At 40.6% G+C, this 11,017-nt stretch overlaps 1 protein-coding gene across 1 annotated transcript; it reads left to right on the forward strand.

Annotated features, from left to right (window-relative positions):
• The first annotated feature begins 1,827 nt into the window (after positions 1 to 1,827).
• On the forward strand, positions 1,828 to 10,887 carry LOC117810298 (histone-binding protein RBBP7). Its single transcript, XM_034680059.1, has 12 exons — positions 1,828 to 1,993; positions 2,552 to 2,696; positions 3,104 to 3,249; positions 5,130 to 5,306; positions 5,397 to 5,512; positions 5,792 to 5,952; positions 6,043 to 6,169; positions 7,768 to 7,845; positions 8,070 to 8,146; positions 8,510 to 8,567; positions 9,746 to 9,856; positions 9,999 to 10,887. The coding sequence occupies exons 1-12, from the start codon at positions 1,975 to 1,977 to the stop codon at positions 10,068 to 10,070; spliced, it is 1,287 nt and encodes a 428-aa protein (XP_034535950.1). The 5' UTR covers positions 1,828 to 1,974; the 3' UTR covers positions 10,071 to 10,887.
• Positions 10,888 to 11,017: the final 130 nt, after the last annotated feature.

Here is an 11,017-nt window from a genome sequence, read left to right on the forward strand (position 1 = left end):
GATGATGCATTTTAAAAGTTCCAAACCTTCCATTGTCCGTGTGACAGTTTTCTTAGATAAATTAGAAATGACGCCAGATTACATTGTCTTTAAACTCTGTGCCAGTTGCCTTTACTTTGCTTCCACTATTGTCTTGAGATATAGACCTATTTATTTTTTGATGATAGTTGATTACGACATCTGTATGTAAATTTATGCTTTTTTATTTGTTAAGAATCTTTGTTATGCTCGTATTTGGAATATGTTTTGCATTTTCAGAGTTTGTAATTTACTGTAAACTGTTTTTGCTGTTTATGGATGAGACTTTTACAAAATAAACTCATTGGAATGCATACTGACACTGTCTTTACTCAGTCATTACTCCTTAGATGCACATGTGTTCATCTCTGTCTTTGAGCTGATACTAAACAATAGTATATATACCTCTGATTTACTCACTTTGCCATGTTGGCTGCTGTTTGGGATTTTTTATTGAACAACCTAAGGACCTCTTATTTTGTATCTTAGAAACATTCATGAGGACAGAATAAATGTAGTTCAGAACCTCACTGGTTATGTATTATGGAAGATCATCCCTGCTAATGTACGTAATTAAAATAACAAACTGTCTAAAATGATCAAATGAGCATCTGAAATGGACATTGTATCTTAATATTTTGAGAAACAAAGTCATAATTTTTAGATCCAAGGTTATCAATTTCAAAATCCCTATTTGAGACTCAATACAAAGTTGTTATTTTAAAATAATAGCATTTTCTGATATAGTGCATTGCAGCAGATGAGATGATTGTGATTTTGCAGTTTGGGGGGATATAATCTGATAATCTGCTGTTGAGTCAAGATCAGGAGAACATGGGTGTCATAGTTTGGGGAAATTGGGACCAACTACACAAGGCCCTTGCTGGAGCAGCTGGAAATGAAAATAAAGTTGCATTTTTTCTTTTGCACTAATTTGTAACGATTGTCAGTAAAGAAACATGACTGAATAAATAAGCTTCACTCTTTATCAAGTAAATATGTAGTCTTTTTCAGAGGCCCTCCCTCCTGTACTACATTATGCAAAATAGAGCATTGAAGAAGCTGCAGGTAATACATAGTATCAGTTATTCTTAATTGTTTAATTTTAACTTCAATTGGGTTAATATTTTCTCCACGTTTTAAGATATCCTGTCAATATTACAGAGAATGACTGAGCAGAAAAATGTGTTTATGGAGAATGTTCTACTATGAGTGGGACACGTTCTGCAGGGAGTATATAGCAGTCTGGTTCTTTTATTGTAAAATAGAATGTAAACATCTGTATATCCTCCCATATTAATAGTGTTAGGTGTTGTGATATCCTTTCATGGGGCTCAGAATTCCTGATAATCACACCCCTGCTTGAGAAATCAACTGAAATGACTTATTATTGTCACATCCACATCCAGCCTGAACAGGAACATAATAAACGGGACTGTTTTTCAATTTAAGCGACTGCTTCAACTTTTTTGCAGGCACACATGCGTGCACAGCCTGCCAGAGAACAACCACAACAATGACTTTACGGCAGCCTACGGTGAGTCTCCTGGGACATGTGGGTCAAAAGGCAAAAAATAAACCAAGCCCAGAAAAGTCTGCTTCAGTAACAAAGCAAACGGTGTAGATTAAATACATGGATGTTTTTGGCTTAGAGCTCCTTGTGTGGTGAACACACGGTACAGTAACTACTCTGAAGACGTCACCATAGACTTCTTTTCTAAGGCCACCACAATCTGCGCAGTCCGTTATCTTACACGCATAATGCGCAGCCAATGCGCAGTGTTGACCTCCGTTGGTATCCGCGCTCACACACATGCGCAGTAAGCATTGAGTGATTCGGCGGTGAAAAGGAAGGAACCTTTACACTGTATTAGCTAGGAGGACAGTAGTACTGACTAAACAAGCGTCTTCACTGCTACTTTGCTCCCGAGCACTGTGACAAAGCGCACCGTTTGGATGATGGCTGATAAAGAGGGTAGGTTTACGCGAGAATAGCGAGTAAAGCGACAGTCGGTTTGCCGCTTTGTGAGCACCTCACTTTGCCATATGTGCTAGCATGGCGTGCTAACACACCAAGAGGCGTGTTGTGTTTGTATTTCAGTGTTTGGTCACCGTGTCGTCTCGATTCGTTGAGTTCAATATTTATTGTATGTTTTATTTCTACTCCAGATTGATGCTCAGCTGCTAAAACTCAATTGACTTCTGAATACTGTCGCCGTAGTAGATGGGAGCGAGATAGCTACAGTTATTAATCCAACAAACACATTTGTATGTAAGAATACCTCACTTCTTCACTATGATATATTCGTTTAAAGCAGTTCCCTGTATCATTACTGAAAAAGCCGCACACTACATGAAAACAGCCCGATGTCCCTGCACTGGATCTCCACATGCTCAGTTAGAGGGACCAGGACCAAGCTGGACTGTTAACTCAAACATCTTTTTACATACATACATACATACATATACTGCTATTCTTTGTCTGCTATGATACAGTAATCTCTGTAAGTCATACCCGTTTCTCCCACTGAAGTGTATGATGATGCAGTGGAAGAGAGGGTCATCAATGAGGAGTACAAGATCTGGAAGAAGAACACACCTTTCCTGTATGACCTGGTGATGACTCACGCGCTGGAGTGGCCCAGCCTTACTGTCCAGTGGCTTCCAGATGTCAACAGGTACTCATTACTTCAATCTTATTGCTCACTGTCTCAGTCTTGGCAATGATGCTTGTCACAGCAAATGTCCTCCAGGTCTGACTCCAAACAAGTTCTGTTTCTGTTAGAGAAGACATGTCTTTGTCCAAAACCATCCTCATTGTGCTTGATAATATGCCATTATTAGGTTCTGGGTAAAACTGAGCGTTTCTTGATTCCAAGAAACCTGGAGCAGAGCCAGACTCATGTTAGACAGCCATCTGCCTCGACCGAGTTGGGGTTGGAAAGAGGGATAGAGGAGAATCAAATCAAATGTAGTCCTTGTTTCTTCCCAAAGTCTGCTCTGTAATGTTGAATTGAAAGTACTACTCGGTAAGATTAACAACATGTCACTGTCTAAGTCATGCTCCTCCTTTGGGTTTCTGTAGGCCGGAGGGGAAGGACTACGCGGTTCATAGGCTGGCTCTGGGGACTCATACATCAGATGAGCAGAACCATCTTGTGATTGCCAGCGTCCAGATACCGAATGATGATGCACAGTTTGACGCCTCGCACTATGACAGCGAGAAAGGAGGTAATTATAAGGACCAAGTATCTGAACAATAGCTTAACTCCATCATAAAGAATGTATCTGTAAGGGAGTAGGGGTAGTCTTGGCAAAACATGAGTGTAACATTGAGTGTCTTACATGCCTACTAAGCAACAATTTCCATCAAAGCAGATTAAAATTAAAAAGAAGCATGTGACTTTCTTATTCTTTCCCCTGCATTCATTGATTTTTACAAAAACAACAGGCAGATATAGACAAAAGTGTTAGTCAGAGACACTCATGATGAGGGCATTAATGCTATCTTCATACTGACACTGTGTTATTCTGTCTTCCAGCAGGTACGTTAATGGGGGCAGATGTGGATTGGTGTGCTGATGGATCACGTTTCCTCTGTTATACTGTCAGACGTAGTATTCAAATGTTAGTGCGGCTACTGAACAGTGTCAAGGTACCGTCCATGAATACAAACAGAACTAGTCTAGCATCATGAGATACTGTTCAGGTCATGGGGTTCTCTGTGTTGGTTTGAGCTAGGGATGTTAACAATTAATGGACTATGGATTAATTGATTGTTAAGAACTTACTCAAACACATTTTTTTGTTTTGATTTTCTATCCTGTGGAACAAACATCATGTGGTGTCATATCTGGTTCAGCTATCAGGGAGGTGTTTTAACTTTAAAGCATGTTTCCATGTGAATCAGCTGACTGAAGGTGAGACGCTCAGCTGGGGGCTGCGGCTGAGTGACAGGTCTCCAAGAGCACTTTTTTTTTTCTCCGCCACCGGACTGATTCTGACCCGGTTGCACTCCCGGCTGACACCTGACCACGTTCACAGGCTTATTTTTTTTCAATAAGAACGAGTAGACAGAAAACTGGACACTGTGAGTCTGAAATCAGTTTCTGCTCAGTTCCCTTGTTGAAGTCTGAGCCATCATTATATGACTGTATGTCAGAGAGGTTATGAGCCTGCTCTACAAACTGATATTCAGCGTGTTTAACATTTTGAACACCTCAATACGATCCGTAGATATTCAGTAGTATCAGTTATATACATTGTGTTGTGAAGGAAAATTTGTTTCAGGGGATAAAACGCATTTGGCATTATTTTTGACACGGAAAACAATTAAGTTTTTCGATAATTGATTGTTAACATTTCCAAAGATGGATCACTGAAAATATTTTAAATTAACATCCCTAGTTTGAGCCTTTGTCTTCAGGTAAACTCTCTCCGCCGAGCCTTTTTAAAAAACCTTGCTCGTACATTGTAGGGATGGGATTTGATTTTCAAATTCTCAAATATCCGTTTACTTGTTAAAAATTAGGAAGAGTTAATGTGAAAATGTCTCATTTTGAAAGTACCTTTTTTCATCATTTTCACTGGTGCCTGGTTGCAATACAGAATTCCTGCCACACGGTGGCTACAGAGCGCCGTAAAGCTGTTTGCTAACCGCATTATGTAGCGAAGAGGAGGAGAAGAATGCTGACTGTATTAAATTGCAAACAAAGAAGAAAACTTTCACAACAGTCGCTCAAATTGCGAGTGAAGTGGTGTGAGATTCAGAAACAGAAAATTGCAGCGACTGAGCATGGCTGTATAATGTAAACATACAGCCAGCATAAACGCCAAGACGGACACAGTCAATGCTCGCTACTAGCAGTACCTCCATTAGGAATAATCCATGAATAGATGCCAGTCAGTATCCAATTGTATTTTGGCTTAAGATGCCCGTCCCTAGAACGTTGTGCTGAAGTAGCTGTTGCTCTTGCTAAGGAGTGAAATCACACAAAGTAGAGGAGAGATGGACATTGAAGCTAAAATCCATCACAACAATAAAAAGCAGCAGCTGATGTGTGATTCCTGTCTGAAATTGTTGATCACTCACAGTCAGTGTGTTCTCTCAACAGAGTTTGGTGGATTTGGTTCAGTTAGTGGAAAAATTGAGATTGAGATCAAGATCAACCATGAGGGAGAAGTAAACCGAGCCCGCTATATGCCCCAGAATCCCTGCATCATCGCCACCAAGACGCCCACCTGTGACGTGCTCGTCTTTGACTACACTAAGCACCCTTCAAAGCCAGGTTAGATCTCTGCTGTGCTTATCTGAATGTTGCACTTTATGACTCGCATCATGAAGGTGAGTGAATGCAGTCTTTGGTTGTGCGTTTCAGATCCCAGTGGGGAGTGTCACCCTGATTTGAGGCTGAAAGGCCACCAGAAAGAGGGCTATGGCCTCTCCTGGAATCCCAATCTCAGTGGTAACCTCCTCAGTGCCTCAGATGACCATGTAAGTTACCAATGACGAGGCCAAATTCCCTGTTCAAAAAATACATTTCAGTTCTCTTTGTGTTGCTGTGCTCCACGTCCTGAAAGTATTGTTTCTGTATTTAATCATGCTATTGCAGGGGTGATAGAACTTTAGGTCTTTGAATAGTTGAGGACAGCAGTCACAGTTGCGTAACTGTTGCTGTAGGGTTAGAATATTGACATGATGTTTTTGTGTGCATAGTCATGTTATAACGTGTCAGTACCAGTCATGCTCATCTGCTGCCTTCTTTCTCTGCAGACCATCTGTCTGTGGGACATCGGGACTGGTCCAAAGGAAGGGAAGTCTTTGGATGCCAAGACCATCTTCACTGGCCACACAGCTGTGGTAGAAGATGTTTCCTGGCATCTGCTCCATGAGTCTCTTTTTGGCTCTGTGGCTGACGACCAGAAACTCATGATGCAAGTGATTCAAACAAATGAGTGTTCTGCTGCATGATTGTGTGAACATAGACGGTGGGAAGTTAACCCTGCTTTGTCTGCCTCCTTCAGATGGGACACTCGGTCTAGCACCACATCCAAAGCCAGTCACGCAGTGGATGCTCACACTGCTGAGGTCAACTGCCTGAGCTTCAACCCCTACAGCGAGTTCATCCTGGCCACCGGTTCAGCTGATAAGGTAGAGAAGAAGCAGACACCCTGAACTCTAAATTAAAGTTTGAATCGTGTTATACTTCAGGGCTCTACACAGACTTTTCCACTGGTAGCACTGGTGCTACCAACTTTCTCAGTTGGTCGCACCAGCACATGATTTGGTCACACCCTTTTTTTTGGGTGTACAGCGGGACCATGCATGCTGATGAATATTTGTCTTAATTGGCATACCGTAGTTTCATATGAAGTAAAGATTGACAATGACTCCAGTTATATTTGCAAAATATTTTACTGTGAATATGAAGTTTGTCTGCAACAAGCAGTGGCTGACAGGACAGGTCATTTCTTTTATATCATTTTAAAAGAAGACTTAACAAAAATGTTTTCAAATAATGGAACGCTTTTTTTCCCTAGTCATTGGTCCTGACTAGGGATGTAAACAGTTAATAGAGTATGGATTAATTGATTAAGAACTTACTCAAATTTTTTTTGTTTGTATTTTCTATCCCAGTGAACAAACATCATGTGGTCTCATATTTGGTTCAGCTATCAGGGAGGTGTTTTAACTTTAAAGCATGTTTCATGTGAATCAGCTGACTGAAGGTGTTGCTCACAGTGGAGATGCTCAGCTGGGGGCTGCAGTTGAGTGACAGGTCTCCACGAGTGCTTCTTTTCTCTGCCTCCGGACTGATTCTGACCCGGTTGCGCTCCTGGCTGACACCTGACCACGTTCACATGCTTATTTTTCTCAATAAGAAGGAGTAGACAGAAATCTGGACTCTGAGAGTCTGAAATATGATCCTGTTCAGTTCCCTTGTTGAAGTCTGAGCCTTCACTGTTATAACTGTATGTCTGCAGAGATTATGAGCCTGCTCCACACGTTGATATTCAGCGTGTTTAACATTTTGAACACCTCCGCGTTTCTTTAATGATCGATCCATTATTGATCGTTAACATTTCCAAAGTTTGATCACAGAAAATACTTTAAATTAACATCCCTAGTCCTGACAGGTTTTATGTTTGTTACTGTTGTTGTGTAGCGTCATTTCAAATGTAAACTGTGTTGACATGGTAACAAGTTTAGAGTTGTCTGAAACAGACGGGCCACACTGTCGACAATAAACACACAACATAGTTTTCCCCTTGTACCCAACCACAGGTACTGAGTACGACATTGTGGTTGAAAGCAGTATTTTTTTTCTTCAGCTGCTGCTCGGCCGGTGTCTCCCTGTCCTTTTCATCAACAGTACCGTCTGATTTGGCACTTTTTGCTGGCTCTCCCTCACCATTGGCCTCCTCCTCTCTCTCCTCATTTAGTTTTTAAAATAATCAGTGATAGACCGCTTCATTTGTGGGAATAGCGAAACACTTGTTGTCTGTCGTTGGTGTGTGATGCGCTTATGTGTCTCTTCTGAACAGGAGATAGTGCAGGTGGAGGAGACTGACTAAGCCAGTGAAAGAGGGCGACTTTCAACCAGCATGTCTAATACAGTGCCTGTGTTAGAGGGAGCATTAAAACAGAGCACTCGCATGAACGCGACCAGATGAAGTTCTTACTCACACATGCTGAAAAAAAGGTCGCAGTCTCGAGCCCTGTACTTACAATGGTTTTGTGTCTCTCAGACTGTTGCACTGTGGGATCTGAGGAACCTTAAACTCAAGCTCCACTCCTTCGAGTCCCACAAAGATGAGATTTTCCAGGTAAGACTCTAAGTTATAGAGATAATGTAGACCTTCTTTTTTAAAGAATGGAGATGTCTCATTTTGTCCTTGTAAGACGGATACATGGTTCTAGTAAAATGACAGTGACTTATCTGCTAAACGTATTAGAATAGTGATCTGAGGTGCTCCAAAGCCTCATGGTTTTTTGAAGTGGTTGCTGCTGCATCACTGCCCTGCTGCTGACCACCTGTCTGATTGATCAGGTACAATGGTCTCCTCACAACGAGACCATCCTGGCCTCCAGCGGCACAGACCGACGTCTCAATGTCTGGGATCTCAGGTAAAACTGTCACCTTACCTCTCTGCCTATCATGATGAGCCATTCAGTTGAGTTTTTAGACAACAATGTTTGAGTATGCCAATGTTATCTTCAACATTAATAATAACTGACTCTGTCTCCATCAACTTTCAGTGAGATAAGAATTGTTCACATGCCCACAAAGTGTCATTTGATAATGATATATATTTTAATTATTGACATACTTTTTAACAGACACAGTTTCCAAGTTACCTAATACAAACTGAATTAGACCCCAGAACAAGTCTAGCTCTTATTCAAACTAGGATGTTTGAACATTTTAAACATTTTACATTTTAAACCCGGCACATCAAATCATTGTTCTGTTGTTTTGTTCTTCTGCAGTAAAATCGGTGAGGAGCAGTCAGCAGAGGATGCTGAGGATGGCCCTCCAGAGCTACTGGTGAGTCAGATCCTCAAACTACGTCGTCTGATTTAATTCAAGTTTCTCTTTTTAGTTTTCACTCATAATGAGCTATACAGTTATGATAGACTTAGCTCTAAAACATTCTTCACTTTAACCAGTTGGCAATTCCACATTTAACCTTGTTGTTGAATTGAATTCATCAATACTGTAAGCTGGAATTTATAATTATCAGGGATGTGAAAATATGCCCATCTCCTCCTTTCATATCCAATGGTGCTGATATGCTGTAAACTGTGGATCCTAATTAGTGGGATTCATATTGACATTACTATCATTTTGTGTTTACTTTAAACAACAGACTTTAAAGGACCTTTGCTAGAGTCAACTAGATTTCCAAAAGCTATGTGTCTTTCTTTGAAGGGGAGCCAGAGGAAATGTTGTTGTCTAAAGGTCTGGTGCTACTACGGCATATTAGGGGCACCAAAAAAAAACCGAGTTAGTATCAGAGATTAAACTCACAGATTTGTGAGGATCAAGTTGCAAAATTATGGGAAATATGTTGCAAAATTGGGGGTAGGGGGGAGTGACATTTGTGAGAAAATGCTGCATGTGTGTGAAAAAAAGATGCAAAACTTTAAGGAAAAGGGTCCAAGACTTGTGTGAAAAAGTTTGAAATTTGTGAGAAAAAAGTTTGAAATTTGTGAGAAAATGTTGCATATCTGTAAAAAAAAAAAAAAAAAAAGAAAGAAAGAAAGAAAGAAAAAGAGAAAAAAGCTGATTTGTAAGAAGAAAGTTCAAATTTATGAGAAAAAATGCTTTCTGAAAAAAAGTTGTGATTTTGGGGGGGAAAAATAATGTATTTGTGAGAAAATGTTGTAATATTGGTGGAAAAGTTGCAGATTTGTGAGAAGGAAAATCTAAAATTCATGAGGGTTTTGAAGTATCACATTTTTGAGAAAAAATACAAGTCAAAGTTGCTGTGGAGTCTTTGTTGAATTAACTTTAAAAGCGAATCACGGTATATATATATAACGACTGAATATCAAATGGTGTGTCATTCAGTAATACTTAGCGACATGTGATCAGTTTTACATTAAACAGCTTGGTCTGTTTGGTTCTGTGGTGGGGCTTTGTATTGCTGCATTTAATATTGCCCCACCAGTTTCCCTCTATATATCATTGAAGTGTCGGTCTCTTTTTTTACCTCTTATTAGTTCATTCATGGTGGCCACACAGCCAAGATCTCGGACTTCTCCTGGAACCCCAGTGAACCCTGGGTCATCTGCTCGGTATCTGAGGACAACATCATGCAAGTCTGGCAGATGGTAACTCGAGCTGCTTGATCACCTGCACACAGCTTCTTAAGTCCCAGTTTGATTCTTTTTTACAACATCCGACCTCAAAGTGGTCAAAGATCATTGAATATTGTGTTCTGTTCTGTCCTCCTACCCCGTGTTTCTCTCCTAGGCTGAGAATATCTACAATGATGAGGAACCAGACAACACCCCTGCATCAGAGCTGGAGGCACAGGGCTCATAACCCTGCAGCGCGTAACCCTTCCTCTCCTACCTGAAGCTCCAGACCCGGCCCAGCCTGTCATTTCCCTCTCTGGCTTATCAAGCGAAATGAAACGTCTGCTCTGTGCATGAATGAACTATGTGGAAAGTTCCAGACAGCAAGGAGGGCACTCCTCCCTGCTTAAACTTAAAACATGAACCAGGTCCCCAAAAGCACTTCAGTGTTTGGAATAAATGGAAAAAGGTTCCAGCTGCTCAGGCAGCTGCTCAGGTTGTCCTATCTCTGGCATTTGGCGAATGGGAACTTTGTGATGAAAGGCCCTTTAACACACCTCGGGCAGAAAACTTCAAAGTAACTGCAAGTTCTTGTGATGACCAGTTAATTTTAAAGGGCTAATGCAAGTTAAATTTTGTTTTAAACTTGACTTCAAACCACTTCATAGCTGACTTCTCTTAAATTTTTGTAAGTATGTGGGGTATCCTAAACAATAAAAGATGACCTTACCATTCCACTCTGGATCAGAACTGTTTGACACGTTGTTCAGATGACAAACCAAACCTCTGTGCTTACCCTGTTCCTTCACCTGTCATCACTTGAGGCTGTTGTTTTTGTTCTGTAGCGTTATATTTTGCTGGTTTTTGTAGATGTCACATGAAAATACATTCCCTGTTGTGTTTAATTCCCGTTCACAAGGTACTCTTCAGTATTTGAAAGGTTGGGAACTGAATGATAAAGATGAGAATAATAGTGTTTCCCATGTTTGTGTGCTTTGTTACAAAAGTTAAGCTTCAATGTTTCCTTTGACTCCAATTGCAATAAAACTTTTATAACTTTTGAACCAGCTTGTCTATGGAAGTATCACTTTTCTAAGAACACATTGGCATCCATCTTGCTGAATAATTAACATTTGAAAAATGCTGCAATAAAAAAATCACACCTGCACAGAAAAACGAGACCCAATAATTGAG

This window comes from Notolabrus celidotus, chromosome 3, assembly GCF_009762535.1.
Source record: "Notolabrus celidotus isolate fNotCel1 chromosome 3, fNotCel1.pri, whole genome shotgun sequence".
Classification (NCBI taxonomy): Eukaryota; Metazoa; Chordata; class Actinopteri; order Labriformes; family Labridae; genus Notolabrus; species Notolabrus celidotus.